The following is a 26,531-nucleotide window of genomic DNA, read 5'->3' on the forward strand; positions in this document are numbered from 1 at the left end:
TTCAACAAGCAAACCGGAAAAATTCTCACAGCGGTGCAACGTTAACCAAGTTATTTGAAATTTTTGTGCCTCTGTTTCCTTGTCTCTAAGAGGCAGAGCTATCTCATAATGTTGTTCAAAAGATTAAATGAGATGACAAGCACAGTGTTTCTCTCAGAGCCTGGCACAGAGTAAGTGCTTAACAAAGACTAGTATTAATAATAATGCAGTCAATGCAACTTAATAGGAATCTAAACAGAGTAGGGTATGAAAAGAATTCTAAACCTCAAGCAAAAAGATTTCATTTCCCAAACATAGGAGTGACAGAACATTGACAGATGATTATGAATTGTTTAAAAGAGAAAAACCCAATCCAATCACTTGGATTCAATGCCAAGGAAGCCTTCAACAAAATTAAACAGCCATTATATTAAAAAAAAAAATTAAAAACATAACACCAGTTAGAGGGGTGCCTGGGTGGCTCAGTGGGTTAAAGCCTCTGCCTTCAGCTTAGGTCATGATCCCAGAGTCCTGGGATCGAGCCCCACATCAGGCTCCCTGCTCAGCGGGGAGCCTGCTTCCTCCTTGCTCTCTGCCTGCCTCTCTGCCTACTTGTGATCTCTGCCTGTCAAACAAATAAATAAAATCTTAAAAAAAAAATAATAACACTAGTTAGAAAACTAAAAAACAGGAGTGAACTTCCCCTAATACAAAGAACTTTTAGTTACTCTTTGATATGCATTAAAAATATGCTCCTAATGGGTGCCTGGGTGGCTCAGTAGATTAAGCCTCTGCCTTCGGTTCAGGTCATGATCCCAGGGTCCTGGGATGGAGCCCCACATCGGGCTCTCTGCTCAGCAGGGAGCCTGCTTCTCCCCTCTCTCTCTCTGCCTGCCTCTCTGCCTATTTGTGATCTCTGCCTGTCAAATAAATAAATAAAATCTTAAAAAAAAATATGCTCCTGAAAAATCAACAGAACCCTAAAAACTGTATATTAAAAGCAATTTGCCTGTAAGAAAGGAAGCTGAACGACCTCAGGAGATCACTTCCTGGTCTGTACTGGCCTGTTCCTTGCTAAACACAGCCTGAACTAAGGCACCAGTGAGTCCCCACCCCCACCCCAACTTTCTAGAAGAAAGACTCCAGGGTCTGCAGCAGGAGAAACAGCCCCCAGGCATTGCGGGAGCTCCACCCTATTCTTCTTTTGTCCGAGTTGTTCTGTGGGAGACATAGGCCTAAGAGCAATTCCAGCAAAGCTCTAAGGCTTCTGGACGTAACATCTCCCACTCTGCTAAACTCTAACACAGAGGCTAACCTAAGATGATATAAGACTAAACCACAAGAATTTAAGGTCATAAAAATAAACGTTGTCATGGAGATAAAAGCACCAACACTGCAAAGACAACAGAGACCGGCAGGTTGGAACTCCCAAGGCTGAAGAGGGAATCTCCGCCACTCTTCGCTGCACTGCCAGACAACGCCCGCACCTGCCTAGAATGTGTACCCACTTGTTCACCAACTGTCTCTTTAGAAATCAAGCAAAGCTCTCCTAACACATACCTGAGGCAACAGAGATGAGCTCTTATATCAGAAACTGAAAGCAAATATTAAAACACCAATATAAATACAAGAATTCCTACTACCATGGTTTATACTCAACTGTGTTTTGGAATCCCTAGTCAAAGGAAAAGATAAAAGATTTTTAAAAGAGAGATAAAAGAGATCATATTTTGATTATTCACAGATGAATTGTCTACCTAAAGAACCAACATCTTAAAATATCCAGAAAATCATGAAATTGTTCAGTAAGGTGCCCAGATATGAGTCTTTTATATTTGTGATAGAAATGTATTACAAAGAGTACCAGGCATAATAGTAAGAAACTAGAAAATGCCTAGGAATAAATAGAATGAGACAATGGCTATATATATATATATAAATTTTAAAAGGTTTAGTAAAGTTGATATAAATGGAAGCTTGAATAAAGGGAGGGTATATAATGTTCCTAAACTGGAAACCTCATTCTTGTAAATATTTCACTTTCTCTTCAAATTAATGTTTAAGTTAAATGCAATTCAAATAAAAAGAATTTTTTTGGAGAAGGCAAACATGTCAAATTGATCATCATATTTCTTTGGAAGCATAAATAGATCATAAGAGTATCCAAAATTATTTTTAAAAGAAAAATGACAGTAGGAACCCTGTACTGATGTTCAAACGAATGATTATAAAGCCATAGCAATTAAAAAATGAGGTGAAGTACAAAAAATCAGGTCTATATTGAAGGAATTTAATTCAATACAAAAATGCTTTTATAAACTAGTAAGAAAAGGCTAGCCTTTCCCATAAATGTCATGTAACTTCATCTTAGAGGGGGAGGTTTTGGCATCAGACAGACTGAATGACAGTATTGGTCTGCCCCAGCTCACTGTATAATTAAGTAACTTTACTTAATCAAAGACAGTTTCCCAGCATGTAAAATGGGAACACAGGTGTGTCTGGCTGGTTCAGCCAACAGAGCATAAGACTCTTGATCTCAGGGTCCTGAGTTCAAGCCCCATGTTGGGCGTGGAGCCTACCTAAAAAAAAAAAAGAAAAAAATTAAAAGTAGATAAATGGGGATACCAACTGGACTCCCACCAAGACACTGGAAGGATTACATAAGGCAATTTGATTAAGGTAAAGCACTGCACAATGTGTGAAACAAGGACTCAGGAAACCTTAAGGATTACTATTAAATGAGGTTGGGTGAACACTGTTAAGATTTGGAGAAAAATCCAGACCACTCTTAAATCAATGCAGACAGATTAAAGATCTAATAGTTAAAAATATGAAGTTAGAAATGTTCTTGAAGAAAAATATAGGATTCGTATTTGCTTAAAGAAATATGTTCTCTTTTGGTGATACACACTTCTGAAATTACTGGCCTCACTCTGTCAAGAGTATAATGAAAATATTAAATATTATTATTTAGCATCCTAAGGGCAACTTCTGGAACACCTGAATCATAAGCTGTTACAGTAAAATTTTTTAAAAGGTATGCCATGAGGAATCTTCACCTCTTGAGGATGGAGAGGGCAGGGGTTGAGGAAGAACAGAGTACACTAAATATGAACTCCATGTTTCCTCCTCTGTTGACACAAAGGGAAATGCCATACAGATGTTGTTTTCCTTCAAGCATGCCACATGACCAACGTGAGTGGAGTCACAGTCACACTGATGTACAATCTAGAATGCAAGAAGGGTGGGGGAGTTGTTTATGGTGGAAATCTTGACCTCAGAGCCTAGTAGTGCCCTCAGCAGGAAGCTGGCCCTCAAGTACCTGTAGAATGGGTCAACTAACCTCTCGCTAGGTATGGAAGCAAACAAAGTACTTCAGTTATTGAGTCAGCTTCTGACACACCAGCCATAAAACCGGTGAGTGTGTTGACTCTAACTACATATATGACTAGGTCAAGCCCAGAGAGAAATTTCAACCTTATCGTCATTCACATTCTAGTTCAGGAGAAATGGAAACTCCATGTATAACCAAGTTTTTCTCCTTACTAAGAAACCACAAGATCTAAACTTTTTATTCAACCTTTGGCTTCTTTCTCCCTGAGAGCTGACTTTGGGGAAGCAGAACGATGTACAATGGCGTCGTTAGGACTTTCGTGCCAGAGCTGAGCTCAAATCCCTGCTTTATACCGATCCACAGTGGGACCTCTGGTTAAGTTACTCAGCTTCCAGATTTTCTCATCTGTTTAATAGGCTCCTACCACCTGCATCAGATCATGATTACTAGTAAATTAAATAATGAAATAAAGCATCTAACCTACAGGAGACACTCATCTAAAATAGGCTCTTTCATCCGAAAACTCAAGGTAGCTTTTTTTTTTTTTAAATAAATGGACCAAAAACTTAGTTGGGTAAATTTAAAATTTAGAAGAGAATAAGAACTATAAAGACCAATTCTGTACAAATACAAACTATAAATGGTCATGAAAAAATGAAAAACACCACTGAACAGGAAAAGAAGATACAGAATCACCCATGTTACTCCATTCAGAAAGCACCAATGTTTACATTCTGGTGACCGTCACACCAGCAGTTCTCCATCTCCCTTTTTGTATGTATACAGAAGAGTTATTTTTTTTTTCAACAAAAATGGAATCATAATCTATATACTATCGCCAACCTGCTTTCCTACCATGATAGTATTTTGTGAAAATTTCCCAGTGTTTTTCTTTTTTTCTAAAAGATTTTACTTATTTATTTGACAGACAGAGATCACAAGTAGGCAGAGAGGCAGGCAGAAAGAGAGAGGGGGAAGCAGGCTCCCCAAAATCATAACTTGAGCCAAAGGCAGAGGCTTTAACCCACTAAGCCACCTACGTGCCCCTCCCACAGTGTTTTTCTACATCACTTAAAAACAGCACACAGTCTTCCATCTTATGTCATTTATGTTATTTTTATTTTCCCACTATTTAAAACAATGCAATGAAGAAGATGTGGTATATTTATATAATAGGATATTATTAAGCCATAAAAAAGAATGAAATCTTGCTATTTGCAATGACACGGATGGAACTAGAGAGTATAATGCTAAATGAACTAAACCAGACAGAAAAAGACAAATACCATGATTTCACTCATATGCGGAATTTAAGAAACAAAACAAGTGAGCAAAGGGAAAAAAACAGACAGTAGAGGACTGGGGGAATGAGTTAAATAGATGCTTATGAAAGAGTACACTTGTGATGAGCACCGCCTAATGTATGGAACTGTTCAACTACTTTACTGTACACCTGAAACTAATATAACGCTGCATGTTAACTGGAATCAAAATAAAAACTTAAAGAATAAACAAACAAATAAATGTAGGAACAAAATAAATAATAAACAATGAAATGATAGTCACTGTATTTAAATCTTCTGATATGCTCATGACTAGTTTCTTAGGGTGAATTTCTACAAAAGTACTGTTGGGTCAAAAGGTATGGAAAAGATAAGTCTCTTGATAATAATGGTTACTGCCTTCTAGAAAGATCTGACCACATTACTCTCCCACTATCAACCTATTGGAGCGTTTTTTCCTTTGCCCTTTCCCCAGGTCATTCCTAATTTAACTTCTCAAAACTGCTTAAGCCGAAAAATCACTGACAATATTTAGTGTCCTTTTTTTAGCCCAAATTCCATCTGGATATTTCTCGTACACCGAGATTTTTCCCAATACAAATGTGATATGACAGATTAATTAGGGAACACTATTTGGACTACACTGATCAATTGTAATAGGACTAGATTCAGACCTAGCTCTAGGACAACAGGTTTTAAAACATAGCTGTTTGGTTCAGTGACTGTACTTTTTGCTTCAACAATGACAAGAATGCATTACAATATACTCCATTAATGGGAGCGCTGGCGTTGGAAAAGAAGAGGAAGGAATGCCCCTTGATCACTGTCAGGTTACCAGGGGCTGGAGGATGGGGGACATGGGTAGATGTTGGCTAAAGAGTCCAAACTTCGCGGCACCTGGGTGGCTCAGTGGGTTAAAGCCTCTGCCTTCAGCTCAGGTCATGATCCCAGGGTCCTGGGATCAAGCCCTGCATGGGGTTCTCTGCTCAGCAGGGAGCCTGCTTCACCTTCTCTCTCTCTGCCTGCTCTGCCTGCTTGTGATTTCTCTGTCAAATAAATAAATAAAATCTTAAAAAAAAAAAAAAAAAAGGAGTCCAAACTTCCAGTTCTAAGATGAGTAAGTTTTGAGGACCAAAAAGCATGGTACAGCATGGTGATCACAGTTAATAATACTGTATTAAATACCTGAAAGTTGCTAAAAAGTGGATCTTAAATGTTCTCACTACAAAAAAGAAATGGTAATTATGTGCCCTGATGGAGGTGTTAGCTAAAGCTATGGCGGTAATCATTTTTCAATATATACATGTATCAAGTCAACATGCAGTCTACCTTAAACTTAGACAATGTTATCGCAGTTATAGTCAATAAAGCTAAAAAAAGAGGACAGCTTTTTGTATTCATGCTCTTTAAATTTTTAAATTTTTTAATATTCATGCTCTTAACCATATTTGCAATGGTTATGTATTTTTAATTTTATGTTTAATTAGTTACAATGCTCATCACCAATTCTTTCATAAAATAACTTTTTCATTTTTGAGGATTAGATTTTTGATGTGTGTCTCGGGAAAAAATGTCTCTCCCATTCAGTAACTTTAAGAAAGGTATGACATAAATGGTATATTTCCTGAGACTAAGTACGTGGGAGAATATCCTGTTTCTTTGACCTTGAGAAACAACTTTTACTCCACAACTCTGAAGATTTCATTCTTTTGGTGTTCATCGCTGTAAAGTCTGTGCCTGACTCTCTTCTTTATTCCTTTGTACCTAAAATTTTTTAAAAGTTTTTATTTATTTATTTGACAGGGAGAGAGAGAGAAAGCAACAGAGGCAGAGGGAGAACCAGACTCCCCACTGAGCAGAGAACCAGATGCGGGGCTCAATCCGGGGACCCTGGGATCATGACCTGAGCTGAAGGCAGACACCTGACTGAGCCACCCAGGTGCCCCTGTACCTAACATTCTTTTTAAAAAAGATTGTTTTTACCATTTATCCATAACCTACAAACATGTGCCATAGCTTCTCTACATGCTGAGTCTTCCCCCCTCATTCTGCCCAAATACGGTAAGCTCTTTTGATTTCCAAAGTCAGGTATGAAAGCATTCTTCTTATGCTGTGTTTAATTACTACATCTCTTCACCAAGAACACCTTTGATTCTTAGACCCTTCACTCATGCCTCCCATATCTGTCATCTTCTCTCGTATCACTTGCATTCCTTCCTTAACCCTGTGCATTCTGGGGGTACCTGTCAGGTCTGTCTTGTGTACCCCCTGGGTTTTCACAGTATGACTTCACTTAAACATTAATCGGAGTTCCTTGATGGCCCCAAGAAGCACAGGTCCAATTATTTCCATCCGAATAATATCACTTTATTTTATAGCCAAGTCCCTCAAGTCTCTATATTCTGCCTGATTTAAAAAACATTAATTTGGGGTGACTGAGTCAGTTGAGCACCTGACTCTTCATTTCAGCTTAGGTCACAATCTCAGGGTCATGGAACTGAGCCCACATTCAGCTCAGAGGTCAGGGGCAAGTCTGCTTAAGATTCTCTTTCTCCTCTTCCATTGACCTCCTCCCCACCCCCCCATCACTGGCATGTGTTCTCTCTCAAATAAGTGAGTAAATCTTAAAAAAAAAAAAAAACCCAAACATTAATTTGGTTCTTGATATCCTCTTTCCACATTAAAGTCCATTTTAATCCTATATTCTGTGATTCTGTGAGCTCTAAAGCACCAGAATGACCATTACCCGTGAGGAGAAGGCAACACGATTCTATGTTGTGGTTTGACCTACTTTTATGTTTGGGAATTCATTTATGATAATAACATAACTTTGGCTTTCTGAACTTCTTAAGTGAAACAGAGAAATGACAGATATGAAATCGTCACATGTGTAGTTAAAACAACTCTATGAAAAAGTAATCTGTATAAGGAAAAGTGTCATGGTTGCATTGTGGAAAATAATTCATTGACTGGTAACTTTCATGTTGTGGCAAAACACAAAAATATTTAAAAAGGACAAGTAGAGAACTTCATTTATTATTTTATTCTTATTAAATTTCTTCTGAATTCAGGAGGAAAAGACATGATTTGAAATGATTAATAGAGACATTACAGATTCATTATTGAAAGCTAAATTCATTCTTTATCCTACAGAGGTTTTCTCTCTAAACAAATCTTTGACTGTGATTATCACAAAACTGGCTACACTCTTACTTAAGTGTTTTCTGTTTGAGAAAATAATCTCCCAATTCTCTTAAAATGTCTACTTCACTATCAGGATTTTTAGTATTAATCTTTTCTGCCAAAGCACTACAAAATCATAATAATATATTTTATTCCAATTTAGGCTTGCCTCCCTCATTTATAAAATTTCTCTATCTTTTTCAAATCTTGTACCTGCACACCTGTGTTTCAGTTAAATAACTTTCCTATGAGACATTACCCATTTTGTAAAACTCCCCTTCCCATCTCCACTTCGACAAAAGGAAGGATGTGTGTTATTCTAAATTAAGGAATAATTTATTCCTTTACTATGAAAGAATTTTTGATATAATTCATGCTGTTAAATATATTTGGACACTGTAATATTGATGAGACAAAAGATACATATGCACACATTCCAACATAACTGTGTCAATTTAATAACTTAATAGCTAATTTTGAAAAATATCCTGAGATGCACTATTACCAAACAACTCCTTAAGAGTTCACATAAATAAACACAAGTTAAGAAAGACTCCTATGTATCAGTAACAGTGCAAGCATGGAAGAGTTGCCTTCACATATTCTAGAAATTTTTGTGGGTTGGGAGAAGTCTGGAGATATTTACTGTGTGCCAGGTGCTACATTAGGTGTTGGATCTAGATTTATCTGATGCCATCTGCCTCCCTGTAATTACTTCACTTCCATTCTCCCGCTCCATTCTCTCAGAAACAAAACATTTTTAGCATCTGCACCATTTTGTTACAATGGGGCAAGTGCAGTGATTCGATCTTTCTGTAACATCTTTTATAGTTATCTAACTGTTGTGTTTGTCTAAATCTTAAGAGATAGCAATGAACTGTTACCAGAGGCTTACATGAGGCACAGATAAATCCAATTCAACAAGTAAAAATGTTATTTTGTTCCTTAGATTAGGTAGATGTTGGTGATGCGGAAAGAGATACCCATAGAAAGTTACTATGTTCCTCCCTTATTGATTATAGAACTTTACATTTGTTAAATGTTCTTTTTGCAAACCTCTTGGGTTTACTCTGTTATTCATTTTTCTGCATTTTTTGATTAACATTAAAAATAACAGTAAATATTTAATATGTAAAAAAAATGAAGAAAACAAAACTCCCTTGCAATTTCTGTACTCTGAGAAAACAGTTATCAACATATTGTTACAGGTTCTTCTAGTCTGTTTTTCTATATTCATTATCATTTGTCATCCATTAACTTTTTGTTTTTGACTCTGTACAGGTCCCTGTTTCTTCTCTTACATGTGTGGATTTATGTCATACCTTTAAGTAGCAATTTCTAGGCCTCTCACCTGAAGTGTAGGTCCCTTTAGACATATCCACTTGGTACCTCAAAAACATCTCCAAACACAAACACACTGAACTCTTTTTTCCTTCTTGAGTTTTCCAGTTTGTCAATTCTTAACTGTGTTCATTTTGTCCCTCACACCCTACAATGGTCACCAAATACTGCTGATTCTATGAGCAAAATCTCTTTGTCGGGTGCCTTTCTCCTCTTCCCCAGTCTCCAAACAGCATTACCTGATGTCAAGCTGATTTCTACCCAATGTCCTCAGATTTATCATCGTAAAACACAGAGTTAATGCAATTCCCCCAACAGTGCCCCACTGACTCCAGCTAAGTCCAAATCCTTAACGTGGCTGACGAGAACCTCCCATTTTAGTGTCTCTTCTCAGACTAGAGCCACCAAAAGCACTAGAAATGGGATTACTCTTGATTTGAGGTCTACTGCCCCACCTAGTGGTATGGAACAACACCCAGGATGGGACTCCGGGGAATACACCAGGTCAGATCAAGCAAGCCTGCCCACATGGGTCCAAACCAATTATCATCGCCATTCTTGAGAGATGAAAAGCTATGATGGCATCTCTACTTACCATGACCAAAGGAAATCAGACTAATTCTGACCTATATCCTCCCAGAATTTTCATGAAACTCAAGCTTACTGAAACAGTATTCATTCACCTATGTATTAATTCATGCCCTTGATGCACATTTAAAGAACACCCGTAACTCAAATACTACGCCAAGCTAATGATACAGGGTCCATGTGATGACAGCCCATAAACAGGAAAGCAGATAAATAAATCCATAATGACAACGCAGAAGGAGAGTCTAAGTTAGCCATGGGCAGGGAGGGCTTCCTACAAGAAATGATGACTGAGCTGATTTTGAAGTCAAGTGAGACTTGGATAGGTAAAGGCCAGAGTGAAGGGTGTCGTTTCGGTTTCACAGCATTACACATGCAACAGAGGGCCGCACGTTAAAAAGCTATCCTAACACAGCATCTACAGTTAGTACAGCATCCTGACTAAAAGAAACCTCAGTCAACAGGACTCTACCAGCATCTTCCAGGGAAATCCTACAGAGCAAATGTCTCCACTTCAAAATACTCACTAAGCAATAACATTTACAATAAGGGTGAAAAAAAGATAATATTTTAAGCTGCACAACTCTTCAAAACCACACGTTTCCAAATCTCCAATGTGCACAACTCATATGTAAAAGAAGATGAGAAATGCGATTTTCCTTAATCCTCTTCCTCTTTTTGGAAAGAAGGGATAATACTCAACACTTCAAATTTTAAGGGAAGTCTATTAATGACACTCACACAGAAGCTTCTTTCAGTAGGTGACAGTTACAGCTTTTTATAAAATACTAAGTGGCTTGAGACTGAAAGCAACAGTTAAGCTCTGTACTACACGATATAATCACATTACCATGCATACATGATATAACCCCAAATGGACCGCTACAAACCACACACCCGCCACAGCAGATACCTCACCTGCCTTCTGCTGGAGCAGTGCCTGCAAAGTCACCCTGATCAGCCCCCCAGAGGCAGCCCATTTTATCTCTGATGAGCACTGCTCGAAAGTTCTATTAAACATGGAGACAAGATCTGTCTTCCAGGAACTCTGGCTGGCATTAACTGCGACCAAATGTGGGGTCCCCAGGAGAATCTGCTATAAGAGCCCATATCACATACTGTCCTGCAGTCCGTTCTGAGACCCTGTCTTGTCTCTTAGCCTAGCGATCTTAGCACATAGTACCCAGCATGCCACAGCAAGGTCTGACTCCCACTTCCTGTTCCTTGCACCCTCCTCTGCACACACCCCAGCCCTGCATGTGACAGGACCAGTCGGTGTGACATGGATCCCTGAAAAGCAGGGCTATCGCCTCCACCATGCTAGCTATGCCACTTCTGTTAATATGGTTTCCAGCACAGGGAATATTCTGAGAAACTCTATAATATTGCACACTTATTTCAAAATTCCCCTTAACTAGGGGTGCCTGGTTGGCTCAGTTGGTGGGGCATGTGACTCCTGATCTCGGGGTTGAGAATCTGAATCCCACACTGGGTCTAGAGATTCCTTAAAAAAAAAAAAAAATCCCTTAACTAAAACTCCCAAGTCGTGGTATTTTTTTTTTCTAACCGATGGATGTTAGGACTTATCTCTGCCATTTTCTATTGCCCAGCTGATGCCAAACAGTTCAGACATTTCCAGCAACGTATTTACAGAAAAGTCTACATACATCAAGAAAAATATTTCTCATACAGGGAAGGTGACTGGATAGATATTTATTAGCACACACTAAGTGCTGGATCCTGGAAACACAAAGTCTAATGAGACACACCGAATTATGTCCCTCTTATACCTTTATACAAGACTATGTATGTAAAACAAGGGTACATCGTATATCATAGCTCTCAATAAGCTGCTGTTATTATTATAATGATGAGCAGTTATAAATTAACAGTCTTTTAAGAATTACTAGTTGTTTTTGTTTTGGGGATTTTTCTTAGAGAGAGAAGGGAGGCGGGGGCAAAAGGAGTGGGAGAGAAAGAACCTTAAGCAGTCTCCACGCCCTACAGAGCCCAATGTGGACTTGATCTCACAACCCTGAGATCGTGACCTGAGTCGAAATCAAGAGTCACACACTTGATGGACTGAGGCGCCTCTATGATAGATTTTTAAAATGAAAATACTGCAGCACTGCCACCGATACTCACCAGTACTATAGTATCTCTTGAGTTCTGTACGCCTGATCTCCTTTAACTGATTATTTTTTCTCTTTTTTTTCTCGTCAGTAATATATTCCTCTTCTACAGCAATGTTGCCCTTGTCTTGTTCTAAAATGACTGCTTTAGCATCCTCTTTTCCAGTGTGGGTCCTTGTAGCAATGGCTGAGGCTGTCTCTGCATTTTGTTTGGCTTGTTTTTTCTTTTTCAATCTAGGAAGGAGGGGGAAAAAAAGGAAAAACATTGGAGAAATGCTTTTCTAGGAGGAATTACATTAGTTTCATGCTGTTGGGCTTTCAGAAACGAATTAACTGATACAGAACACACTTTCTTTATATTACTGTCAATCACATTTTCCTGCTAATTTTTTCTTTTCTAATCACTTAAAAATTCTTACATGGAGACCTGTAGCATTTCCTCCACTTTACATCCTTAATACTTAACATCTCAGAAAATTATCAGGAAAAAATCCTCTGGGCCTGAGGAAAGACTAGATTCTTCTACAGACTATTAAATGTTGAAGATTTTCTTAATCAAAATATATGGCTGCCACGTTTGCAGTGTTACATCAAAAAACAAACAAACAAACAAAAAAAAAACAAAAAACAAAAAAACCAGAGAGAGAGAGAGTTTCCAGTTTTCAATGGGCAAACACATTTGTAAAAATAAATCCTTTATAATTGATTCACACACGGAGTTATATAAAAGTTTGGCAAGCTGGTTCAGGTCTGACCAATTCTTTTCCTTTACACATATCACAGTAGTACTGAAGGAAGAGCTGTAACCCCTGAGACAAAATGCCATAATGACACTATATGAAGTGATCATTATGATCACTAATGTACCAGCTGACTGATAAATTAGTTAACATATGTTTTTGATTCCTCACTCCTAAGTCAAAGAGATGAGGTTTACTATACTTTGCTGAAATCCAATAACTCATAATATTTTCCAATTGATGTCTCACTCTAATTGATGTGTCACTCTGTACTTACCAACCCTTCTGAAGAATACCTTCACCTTACCAGAACGTAAAGAACCAGGGTCTTGGCCTCTAGCATATGTGACAGTCTGCTCCTACATAAATATTTTTAATTAGGACTCTTTGGGCTCGCTCCCTTTCTGTTTACAAGTGGTCTCTTACACATGTGTGTCTAGTTCCTTTGCTCTCTTGAGCATCTATCTACACAATTCGATGTTGGGCAAGGATAAGGAAATGTTCTGGGAGAAAAATGAGATACCTATACGATAATAAAGGGACTAACTTGTTTGCTTTGTGACACTGAATAAACCCATTTAACAATTTGGACAGGTCCCTTGTTTAAATAAGAGACCCTTATTTAACAGGGTCTTTTACTAACATCAATTGAGATAATCTACGTCAACATATAACACAAATGAACAGAAACAGAAATAATAAAATATCCCCTCATATGACAAAAATCATATAATGACATGAGAACTAAGGATACACGACACATTCAGCTTTGGAAATAAGGTGTCATATTCTAACAAAATATTTCAACTAGGCTATCATTCATTGAACACTTAGCAGCCATGCTCTTAGATTTTCATTGGCTAATAAAAGAGTATATGACCTAGGAGAAAGGACAGCTGGACACAAACCACACATGAATACATTCCCCATCTCTCAGTTTAGCTATCTTTTTATGCTTACTCATTAAAAACCAAACCAAACCAAACCAAACCAAACCGAGGATTCATAAAAAGGACTTCTATTCAACAGACATGTTTTTATCTTCTAACCTCAGATTTTAAACTATTTATTATTATTATTATTATTAATTATTTCTGGTAAGAGTGGGTGGCTCCATGTTGAGTCGGTTAAGGTTTTTAATAAAACAATTTCTTTCTTGATCAAGATTACTATGTGGGGCTGAAATTAGTATGCAGTAACCTAGAAATATACTGAAACCAGCACTTCACTTAGGGAGGTCTATGCAAAGAGCTGACCCCTGTGTCCAAAAAGCTGGGTATGGCTGGCCTGAGCTTCTCAAAAACATGCTTGAGATGAACCTTATTGCCCACTTCCAAAAACCGTTCCTTCTAGGAAGAGAAAAGAGGAGTCAAAAAATAATTCTATGCAGCCTGAAATATACTGTTTCTTCCTCTCCTGGATTTTTCCACTTTAATTTGATTTAAATGTCCTCATTTCACGGTCCCCGTGATAATTAAACTCACTCAGATCTAGGGCACATGTTTTGATGAACAGTAGCACTGTCTGGGGACATCTCATTAAAGACTGATTTTCACACATGGAAATAACAAAATGGGATACATTGTTTTATTCATTTGACCCTGTTCTGCACAGACCATTACTCTCAACACTCACAGCCAAAAGTAGTTGTTTCCCCCCCGCCCCGCCCAAAAAAAAAGGCTAGAAAATAGCAATACCAAACTTGTTTAACAGAAAACAGAATCCAATGTAATACTTCACTAATTTTACAATCAGCTACATCTTTTGATTTGACTAGAGTACTCATGAGAACTTGTTTCTCTGGAGTTTATCAACATGACCAAAACATTCTGATCTTATGACGTGAGTTTGGGAAGCCCACTGTAAAATCCTTCCTTCAAAGCAGAGAATACATTTTTAAGGCCTTGTCTAAGAAGGAATAATTGCCATCTGACGTATGTGGTATATTTATTGCTCTTCAAACGTTCCCACTTAAGCCTTCTCTGTTTTTCTGCAAGTCAGTATCTATCATGGTAAGACAGTCTCAGAAAAGGGTTTTGTTATCACCAAATTAAGGTAAACTGAAAAAAAAGGTTACACAAGAAAATAAACCAAGTTTTTTTTTAATGACCCCAAATGTACATTTATATTGTGGACCAAAAAAATACTTAGCAAATCATGTTCAGCAGATGAGTAACTGTAAACAATGAGACATATTTATATTTGATAGCTGCGAATATGAGTCCAAAAACCTCCTTTATTTTGTTATGCTGCATTTATCTTTCTTTAAAAGAAATCATAATTACATAAAACAAGTTGTTTTTTTTTTTTAAAGATTTTATCTATTTATTTGACAGACAGAAATCACAAGTAGGCAGAGAGGCAGGCAGAGAGGGAGGATGGGAAACAGACTGCTGAGCAGAGAGCCCGGTGCAGGGCTTGATCCCAGGACCCTGGGATCATGACCTGAGCCAAAGGCAAAAACTTAACCCACTGAGCCACCCAGGAGACCCTAAAACAAGTTTTATTATTCAATCTCCTCCCACTACTCTACCCAAGCCCTATCGGTTCTGTTTCCTAAATCCTTCCCTCTCAAATTCACCTTCTCTTCTTGATCTCTGCTGCACCCAGTGAATCATTTCAGGTTTTCATCTCTCTGGACTATTTTTTACAAGATAATTATTCTTTATTTTATTATGAAATTCATACGTGTTCATATTAAAAAATATTGAGAATGCAGAAAGGTAAAAAGCATAGAACTTATATCAAATGAAATGCTGACACTAAGAAGTAGTCACGGTTTGGGAGAGAGACCAGGAAAGCCAGAAGGTTCGGGAAATCACAGACCTTCCCCAAGTGCAGAAGAATGTGGCAGAGTGGCTGGCAGTCAGGATTCTGAGCTGCTTATTTGCCCCTTCCCTACCATAAAGGAGTGTTAAAGGACTGATTCTGGAATCTCTTGGCTTTTTTAAATTGAAATTTTAAAATTAAATACAGCACCCAACCCAGAGTTAGCAGACTGAAGGAAAAAAACAAGGTGATTCTGCTAAAGAAAACACTCTTAGTGGCTGAATGAAAACTGTTTTCCTCTGAAGCTTTTTCCTTTCCTAAAGGAAATAAAGTTCACCGGCAACAATCAGAGCCAGGGCCTAGAGCAAGTTCCTTCCTTTGCCTCTGCAGAGGTCTCTTGCTGCTTCCGACATCCAAGGCAATGAAGCACAGAAAGGCTGTGAGCATTAGAGGGAGAGCTCCTTGAGGGCAGGGATTTGTCTAGGTTTTGTTAAAATGCCATACGGTACACATGAGGTAATCAGGAAGGATTTCTGGAATGCATGAACAAATGAATGAGCAGATAACCAGGGTTCTGTTCTGATCTGGTTGAGATCTGCACTCGGAGCCAGGGCTCTCCTACAAACATGACATTTCGCCATCTTCTTAATTAGGAGCATGTGTCAAAAAGAAACATCTTCTTAATTAGATACTTGACTTGAAAAGAAAATATATTTGCCACATATAATCTAAAATGTATTGAACTATAGACTTCTTTAATTAATATTAAATTAGTAGTTCTAGATGACTCTTTCCCTAACTCCACAATTTGAGGTCCATTGTTTCTGTACGTAGTAAGTGCGCAGACATAAATATCTAGCACAGCACTGACCAATATGGTCACCGCTAGCCAGCCACTTGCAGTTATGAAATTTAATTAAAATGAAACAGAAGTTGAAAATTCTGTTTTTCAATTGCAAGAGCCATGTTTCAAGAGCTTAACAGACTTATGGGCTAGGGGGCACCACAGTGGGTGACAAACATAGAGAACACTTCTTTCATCCCAGAAAGTGTTGGACAGTACTGACTTAGAGCTACTGATTCAATAGATTCAACAGTTAGCCCTATTAGAAAGAGACTAGAGGGAAGGGTGAAGACAGAAATCACTGACTACTTCAACTTATGTAGTTAATGCATAGACTATGTCTACAAGGGTACACATGAAAAAACGGGAAAGTGAGTTTCCGGCAAAAGTTAGTGGCAAGGAGGAAAGACAGAATAAGAAAATTGACTTTTCATTGTGTTCTCTTTTGTGTCTTTTGAATTTTACACCACATATAAATATTAGCTAGTCAGAAAAATATTTTTTAAAGTTATTGTTCTTTGAAATCTCTTCCCTACCATAATAATTTAACCCATATTGCCAAATTTTAAAAATCAAGTTTTGCTCTTTAAAAAAGATTATTGAGGGGTGCCTGGGTGGCTCAGTGGGTACAAGCCTCTGCCTTCTGCTCGGTCATGGTCCCCGGGTCCTGGGATTGAGCTCTGCATCAGACTTCTTGCTTTGTGGGGAGCCTGCCTCTCTCTCTCCCCCCTTGCTTGTGCTCTCTCTTGCTATCTCACTCTCTCTAATAAATAAATAAAATCTTAAAAAAAATTATTATGAGAAGTTTGAAAGAGTTTTCTTCTAACAGAAACTACTGTTGAGTTGACTAATGAACCAGACACCATGCTGTGTACTATACAAATACTATCTCTCCTTCACAAAAGCCCAGCATGGTAGGCAATCTTATCTTCCTATTACAGATAAGGAAGGCTGAGAAAAATTAGGGCCTTTTCCCAAAGTCACAGCACGTTGAGAGAGCAAAAGGCAAGCTGAGCATAAGCCATAAGTTAACACCTCCCCCCAACCCCTGTCCCCCCCCCGCAGGTGGGATACACGTGACATTCCTCAGGTACTCCTAGCTGCTCTAGAACAAAGGAAAGGGAAAAACAAATGGTTAACTGATAGAGATCACAGGCAGGCAGGACAGGAGTCTCCATCCGTTTGCAACTGTCTTAATGATTTACAAGCAAAAAAAAGAAGCAATCTCCAGCAGTCTAGAGACTCAAGTTCCGGAAGCCCTAACATCACCCTCTTCTCTCTACAAGAGAGAAAATCTTATATAATCAATCAGCTATCCTCACAACCCCAGTGCAGCTCCTTCTGCCCATCTGTGCTGTTCCCGAGCTTTAACAAAACCACCTTTTTGCACCAAAGACATCTCAAGAATTCTTTCTTGGCCCCGGGCTCCCAATCCCAACATTTCCATATCATTTGGCATCTGAACACGGGTCTCAGTCTTCTCATCTGGACTCTGAGCCACGGTGCAAAGTGGTGAATCCCTTTCTCTTCTCTTCCTTTACTTTCATTTGAGGGGCTTTTCAAGGAGTACAGTCTTACTGGAACACTTTCATGTCCATTGCTCAGGCTGCATGCAATCCACTAGCCCATGGCTCTATAGGGAGGAGAAAGTCTGACTTCTGGCTGGAAGTTAGTCCCCTGGCCAGAATGGTAGTAAGACCCAGAAACCTGATGCCCTCTCTTTATTCCTGTCCCTATACAAAGTTGTCTGTCTTGGGCAAGGGAACGCCACCTAAGTCCACCAGGACAGCCGCCAGTCTTGAGACTCCCATGTAAGGTTTCCTCCTCATTGGTCTAATGTGATCTCTTCCACATCTCTAGTCCAGCCATGAGCCACAGACACCCCCACAAAGCCAGACAAAACCAGTAACCAACTGAATTAAAACCCAACGGGGGTGGGGGGAGCTGGGTGGCTCAGTGGGTTAAAGCCTCTGCCTTCGGTTCAGGTCATGATCCCAGTGTCCTGGGATCGAGCCCCGCATTGGGCTCTCTGCTCGGCAGGGAGCAGGGAGCCTGCTTCCTCCTCTCTCTCTGCGCCTGCCTCTCTGCCTACTTGTGATCTCTGTCTGTCAAATAAATAAATAAACTCTTTAAAAACAACAACAACAACAACAACCCAACAGGGGGCCATTTCCTAGAGAACTCAGCTCTAAGGAATTACATGTGTTGGAAGGTCGCTCAGACCATCATGAATTTCTATCTTGACTGTTTTCCATCAATGTTCCCTACTAACTGCTTAAATTACAAAATTCAGTAATTTCTCCTTATAAAAGTTTTCTAGTGTTTTCCAAGGGTTATAAACAGTAGGTTCTTCAAGGCAAAGCAAAATAAGGCACAGACTTCAAGGCAAGGCAAGATAAGGCAAGGCCTTCGTGGCACTGTCTTCAAGACAAGACACAGTATCTCAGTCCACTTGTTGGCACCCATTTTGCAGTCTAGAGTGCAATGGGGAAGCAGACACAGGGGATACGATTCCCTCCTCCAGGACCTTTAATGGCAGGGCACTGATCACAGTGATTTCATTCAAGGGACACGTTGGGTTGTTCTAACACCGGGAACCTTGGACATTCTGCATGGGATGCCACCCAGGAGTCAGAGAGGGAGGGGCAGGGTTCTTGGTAATGGACCTTCTCTACTTTCCTAGAAGCATGGGATCTTCTCTCTTCTTCAGTTTCCAAGGATTCTCCCTTGGAATGCCTTTTAACCCACTGGAAATAATTCAGATTGCAAAATTTAAGAAAGGACTGATCTCCTATAGCACTGCATGGCCTCAGTACCATCCACCAGTTAGATCTCCTCTGTAGGAAACAAGACAAAGGCCGTGAGGTACCCTAGATCCAGGACTTCAGCGATCACCTTGACCAATTCTGTGTGGCTGGGATGACAAAATCACTCCTTAAAAGCCAGAGCATATCCCACTCCTTGGGGTTAACTATGGGCTTATGGAGAGAATGGATGACCCCACTTTCCTTATGACTAGACTGGATGATCCACTTGGGGATGCCCTTATCTCCTGAGACAAGTCTTCTCCCACTTGCCAGTGATTCCTTGTAATTAGGAATATTAAGGCTAGACCCCAAATAAAGAGAATTTCTTGATGGTTTTATTCCTTAATCATATTTGTCCCAGAAACCACCTCTATTAATGTAAAACTCCAAACAGAGGCTTTAGCAGAGCATGCAAGAGTCCTCCTGGTAGACACCACCTCAAACCTCATTACCGGACAGTCCCTGACTGTAATGACTCCATGTCAGGTCCAGAGTGTCTCAGAGACCAAAGGCCACCAATGGATAATGGGAGGCTAACTTATTAAATACCAGGCTATGCTTACAGATACACCTGAAATAATACTTTAAACCTGTCAAACTTTAAACCCAGCTACTCTCGGCCTGGACCTGATCATGGTACTTCCACATTAAAATATAACTGCTTAGAGATTAGTGATCTTGTTTAGTCTAGACTTGACCAGACTTGAGAGATTTCCCCTATAGAAATGCAGACAGCAGTTGGTTTACTGATGGCACTAGTTTCGGAAAACAGGGACAAGAATAGCTAGTGTGCCACAGTCAGTCAGTCAGTCAGTTTCCAGACTGTAGAGGCCAAGGTCCTCCCAGCAAATACCTGTGTCCAAAAAGAGTGCTCATAGTGTTCACCTGTGGTTTACAATTGGCAAAGGGCTTCAAAATTAATACCTATACTGACTCCAAATATGCCTTCCTAGTCCTGTATGCCCATGGAGCAATTAGGAAGGAAAGGGATTATCAAGCCATAACTCCCCAATCAAATATGGGCCTGAAATTCTGACTCTTCTTGAGGCTGGACGCCTGCCTACGGAGGGAGCTGTAATCCACCTCAAAGGACACCAAAGGTGTATGACCTCAGAATATAAAGGAAACAATGTGGCAGACTGTGCAGCCAAGCAGGCAGCATAAAATCAGTAAATATTAACTCCAATGAAGTCCGTAACTCCAGTGTCATCACACCGAAAAATTCACTTAGCCCAGGAATGAGGATATTAAAGAATGCATAGGACCGGCTTGTTAATAATAAGGGGAAAAAAAATCTTACACCTAAAAATAACCAATGGAAGGTAATACAGGGCTTACACCGGGCTACTCATTTGGGTAAAAGGGCCACTGAGGTGACAAAAACTTTGCTAAGAGAAACTGTCCCTAGATTTGGACTTCTTGGGGCCCTACAAAGTGACAACGAACCATCTTTTATTGCACAAATAGCTCAGTAAATAGCTCGGGCCTTAAAAATCAGTTACTATCTATATTCGACCTGGTATCCACAGTCCTCTGGAAGGGAGGCCCTCCAAAACCAAACAGCCCCTGATACCCGGACTGCACCTGGAGGAGGCCTATAATCAGAGGGTTGACTTCTAACAGGACCCAATGGCTAGGCAGCTCTAACTTGTGGCCTTGGCTCCCCCAGGCTGGCTAGGCCGCTGGACTCTGGGTTTTGCCTGGATGCAAGGACACATTATTAAAGCTATTAACAACACAGCCAACCCTCCAAATTTAAAACAACAGTGGGCATGTTCTGTGTTTTATTCCTACGACCACCTGGCATTCAACTTTGTTCCCTCTTTAGGACTGGAGATGTCATTTGGCACGCGGACGCTCTTAATAAGTACACAGTCAAAGCCCTAAATAACACTCAAAATGGCATTTCTCTATGAAACACTGAAAGAACTCAATCATAAAACAATTCTACAAGATAGAACGGGATTAGACATTTTAGCAGCAGCACAAGGCTGTACATGGGCCATTATAAAAACCCAATGCTATGTATGCATTCCAGATTGTCCCAAACATGGCACAGGGCTTTTGAAAAATCTGAATACCCAAATTGAGGCTCCATGAAATCCTTCTCTCCTTTTCAGGGATTAAGTTCCTGAGTCTGGGGGACGACTACAGTCAACTACAAAGGGTCTCCTTGTTGGACTTCTCATTCTTATAGCCATATTAATCCTAGTATGTTGCCTTTTTCAGTGTCTCTCTGCTTGGCACTAAGACTCCACCTCCAACGACTTCACGTCCGCAGATGATTCCCAAAGATTTAAGATGTACTGAGGTACTTCTTTACTAAGTTAGATTCAACTGCCTCCCCCTTTTGCAACTCCACTGTATGTTCCCTGGCTAATACTGACCCATAGGTAGGGATATCTCTACACCCCTACTCAGCAGGAAGAAGCTACAGAGAGTGAGACCCTCCACCTTCAACAACCTTAAAGATTTAAGGATCAAGACTGTTGGGGGGGGGGGCGGTAAATGATGAGGGAGCAAAAAGCAAGCTAAATGCAAAGCACAAAGCTAACACCCGGTACCCCTCCCCCAGGTGGGATACATGTGACATTCCTCAGGCACTCCTAGCTGCTCTAGAACAAAGGAAAGGGAAAAACAAATGGTTAACTGATAGAGATCACAGGCAGGCAGGACAGGAGTTTCCATCAGTTTGCAACTGTCTTAATGATTTACAAGCAAAAAAAAAAAAAAAAAAAAAGACAATCCCAAAAGCCTAGAAGCTCAAGTTCCAGGAGCCCTAACATCACCCTCCCTGCTCTACAGGACAGAAAATCTTATATAATCAATCACTCCTCACAACCTCAGTGCAGCTCCTTCTGCCCATGGGTGCTGTCCCCATGCTTTAATAAAACCACCTTTTTGCACCAAAGACATCTCAAGGATTCTTTCTTGGCCCTTGACACTGAACCCCAACGTTTCTATATCCACAGGGCACAGTCAAGTGTGCAGGAATTCACAAAGCTAGGTGTGAGCCAGAAGCCTCAGGGCCTCCCAGGTCCATGTCTACAAGTGTTCTACACATACATATGTATCTTGATTTAAAATAAAATTCACTGGACTTTGGAAATTCTATGAACTATCTGGGGGAGACATAACTGGCAATCTAGTGGGCTTCGATGGAGAACACGCTCGCAGGAAGGAAAGATTTCAACTCTAGGCGTGGCTCTCTGTGTAATCAGCTGGGATCTGCTTTGAAAGCACAATGAACCCTCCAGCACTTCTAAGGTAAAACCAAAGCAAGAGGCTGATGACAGGATTTTCAAGCTTTGGTCTGGCTCCCACAGTTTACACTTAGCTGGATGAGAAATGTGCTGAAGCAGTTTTGAGGTTAAAAAAAAAAATCTTTTAAATCCAAACTAAAGCTTCCCCAGACTCTGCACTTCCCTGTGCTCCCGCACATCTGAGTACATTCTCCTTTCACTGCAGCTTCCGTCCCTGGGAAAGTCCAGAGGCCAACTTGGAACCACTGATGCATGAACCACTGTACATGAACCACTGACATACAAAGGCTATTAAAAAAAAAAAAAAAAAGGCAAATAAAGCACTGCTCTATGATTTGAAGCAAACAGCTCCATGAAGAAAAGTAGAAAATGTCAGAATGGATGAACCATGAGAAAAATAACATCATCTTTTTACTTGTTTGTTTTTTGTTTTCAGTTTTGTGTTGTTTTTTTTCATCTTCCTTAAGGATACCCCTTCTTGTCCTATTTCATTCAGTTACAGGTGAAGAGGGAATGAGATTTGGTCTGTGGAACTCAAGAGAACATATTAATGAAGGAGAGGAAGCCACAGAGTAATAAAGGTTAGTTCAATATAACTTTCTGGGGCGCCTGAATGGCTCAGTCAGTTAAGCATCTGCCTTTGGCTCAGGTCCTGTGTCCAGGGTCCTGGGATCAAGCCCTGTATCAGGCTCCCTGCTCAATGGGGAGTCTGCTTCTCTCACTCCCTCTGGCCCTCCTCCTGCCCATGCTCTCTGTCCCTCTCAAATAAATAAACAAAATCTTTAAACATATAACACACACACACACACAATGTATGTATGTATGTATGTATACATTCTAACTGAGCAATCCAATAACAGAACTGACTGCTCCATAAAGTAGCGTCCCCATTACTGGAAGTATACAAGCAAGTCAGGTCCAAGTTCTGACCGAGAAAACTGTATGGGACTGCCCTGCATCATTTTTTTCAAGATACAATGAACATAAACACTATATTAATTTCAGGTGAACATCATCATGGTTGGCCATTAGTATATATTGTGGAATGACTGCCAAAAACAAGTCTAGTTAACATCTGTCACCACAGTGACAAAATTTTTTCTTGTGGTAAGAACTTTTAAGATCTCTTAATAACTTCCAAATAAGCGATATAATAGTATTAACTATAGTCGCCATGCCATACATTACATCCCCAGGATTTATTTATTTTATGACTGGAAGTCTGTACCTTTTGACCACTTTCACCCATTTTGCCCACCCCTCTAAAATACAGCTAACTCTTGAATGACTCAGGGCAGGGGTGGGGGCACCAACTCCCACATAGCCAAAAATCCACATATAACTCTTGACTCCCCCAAAACCTAACTACTAATAGCCTACTGTTGACTGGAAGCCTTACTGATAACATCAACATTCAATTAACATATTTTCTATGTTATATGCATTATACACTGTATCCTGGCAACAAAGAAAGCTAGAGAAAAGCCAATGTTATTAAGAAAATCATAAGGAAGAGAAAATGCATTCACAGTGCTGTGTTTACTGAAAAAATTGTGGGTATAACTGTATGCACTATTCAAACTTGTGTTGCTCAAGAGTTATCTGCAGTCTTCTTTAATACAAATATTTTTCCTCAAAATTGCCTCTGTAGGGAAATAGAGGAGTACTCACATAAAAGATATAGATGTCATAGTCTTTCATGAAAAAAAATTACAGAACAGTATTGCAGTTTGACCCTGTTTTTGTGAAAGAGAACAAAAAACAAAGCAAAACCCTTTCAAATCAGCAACTATCCCATTTCGATACATACATACATGCGTTTAGATATAAGGGTATGAGAAAATGGTCAACAGAGGAAGGGGGGGCAACTTTTACTTCACATTTATATAATTTGGTATTTTTGGTACAACAATCATACGTTGCTTCTGTAATTATCAGGCTAATAACATTTGTAAAATTAAATATCCGCAGCTATGGCAACATTTGGCCAAATCTGTTTGTGGTTTATTCTTTCTCCTGAGTCCAGCTATCACGGCGAAATCCTGCAATACAGCCCCTCTCCCTCCGTTACCACACACAGCTGGGCTGTTACCCTTGGTGGGGACTACCTCATGGGTCTTGCTCTTGGCTGTTCCACTGCAACCTTGTCATTGCCCTGCTCTCAGAGCCTGGGCTGTTTTCTCCTGGTTGCCGGAACCTGACTCTTGCCATTTCCAGACTCAGGGAAATGGAGTGTCATCACGAAATGAGCTGAGCCTAGGGGACAGAATCGTTTGTATTTGAAGCCTCATTTGTTCCTTCTTGGTGTGCATCCTTGGGTGAGTTACTAAATCTAAACTCAGGTTCCTTGGCTTCAAAGGGACAGAATGGCCTCAGATGGCTTTTTCGTGATGACTAAACTAACCAGCAGAGAGAAAGCATACAATGACTATTGAACACAACCTGCGCTTGGCCCACAGCAAGGGCTCAATAACCAGAAGTTACTCGTTTGTTGTGCTGAAGCTATTGCCATCACTTGGGGATTTCTCAGGATCCAAGAAAATAAGCTAACATCTAAAGCACTGTAACACATCAAAGAAGGTATTTGATAAATTCTAGATGTTATCAAGTGCTCACATTATTTTTCTTGCTATACATAAATATTAATTTAACTCTGCTATGAATTTAGTCACCAGTACAAGCTATTTATTATTTTTAGCAGAATATCCCTTCTAATATTTCATTTTGTATTTTCACAAAAGGAAGGTCAGTTTTCAGTTTCCACTGCGAATTCCCAACTATGATATGTGCCAAATAACATCTTAACTTCATGCCAGAGGGGGAAGACAGTTAAAAACAAAAACACTCACTTAATGAAAATTCCTCTTAGAATTATGATCAAATAAAACCAAAAAGCTTAGGAATAATCCCTAGAAAAGTCTATAAATGTACCTGATTCTAGGGCCAACCCCTGAGATGCACATTCTCTTTCTTGATTTGTCTAATTTTGACAATGAGATTTTCCCCCACCCCCCGCCAAAGAAAATTAATCAGTCAGAATGGAAATATTCCAGTTCAGAAACACCGATTCAGTTAGAAAAAGAGATCCTCCGGCTTTGAGTTCAATAACTAGCGATATACCCACACAGGTGAGCACACGAACACATAATGGAATTTTCCCTCGTCTCAAAAAATAAATGCATTCTAATGCAGATTGCTAAATGGAATGCCAATCATGGACAAAATACCGAAATTTCCCTTTTTAGGATTTCTATGAAAACAGTGGTGAGATCAGTAGCTCATAGGGGACTCTGCTAATCAAAGGGCAGGTGCCGGGAATGGATGCAAAAGTGTCACAATTTCAGAAGAGACCTGGCGTGGGTTCTTAAGGGACATTCAGAGAACCTTATATGCCCCTCCTCAGTACCGGGCTGACAATGGCACTGCCATGAAATGAATGTTTACTGTGTAGAATGTTTGCCTTGTGTTTATGAAACAAGACAGGCTTTTGTTGCATATATAGATCGCCCGTGTGGGAGTCTGGTTCCTTCTTCTAAAAAGTCAGGATGCTGAGTCACAGCCTGATAAAGTTACAGGGAAATCAGAGGCACTGACACAGTAATAAAGAACTCAGCTATAAACCGAGGAAGGGAAGCGGAAAAGGGAACTTGCTCCAGGTGATAAGAGAAGCGCCTTGTGCCAAGAGGAATCAGCAAAGTCCTGTAACTATGGTATTGACATTTTGGGAATTTTACTGCTTTTCCATCAAGGATAAGCTGATAAACACAGCAACACAGAACTTACCCAAAACCTGCAAGTAGAAACGTTAAGAAGCGACAAAGTATAAACTGTTAAATTTCTTTTGCTTTACCATGTATTGCATGTGGTTTATTTAATACAGTGAAACTAAGGGGTTCTATTAGTTCCCTATGTCTACTGTAAAAAACTACTACAAACTTGGGGCTTAAAATAACACACAATTATTCTCGACAGCTCTAGAGGTCAGAAGTCCAAAATCAGCCGCAGGGCTGCATTCCTCGTGGCCCCTTCCTCCAGCTCCGAAGCCAGCAGCACCGTCTCTGGCTTGAGTGTCTCCCTGCCTCCTTCTCTGTAGTCAAACCTCCCTCCACCTCCTTCGTAGTGGACACCTAGATCGCATTTTGAAGCCCACCCAGATAAATCCAGGATAATCCCCCCATGTCAAGATCCTTAATTTACTCATATCTTCAAGGTCTCTTTTGCTATATAAGGTAACACTCACAAGTTCTGGCATCAGGATCCGGCTATCT

General features: G+C 39.8%; 1 protein-coding gene across 3 annotated transcripts in view; it reads right to left on the minus strand.

Annotated features, from left to right (window-relative positions):
* The window catches only part of NCOA7 (nuclear receptor coactivator 7), a gene marked incomplete at its 5' end in the record, with an annotated part of 156,783 nt that overhangs the window by 65,672 nt on the left and 64,580 nt on the right, over window positions 1-26,531 (minus strand). For all 3 annotated transcript variants that reach the window (XM_080805533.1, XM_080805534.1, XM_080805532.1), the window contains one exon: window positions 11,854-12,074. In XM_080805533.1, the coding sequence (XP_080661659.1) occupies window positions 11,854-12,074 (221 nt within the window). The remainder of the gene's footprint in view (window positions 1-11,853; window positions 12,075-26,531) is intronic.

This window comes from Martes martes, assembly GCF_963455335.1.
Source record: "Martes martes genome assembly, chromosome: 6".
NCBI classification, from domain to species: Eukaryota; Metazoa; Chordata; class Mammalia; order Carnivora; family Mustelidae; genus Martes; species Martes martes.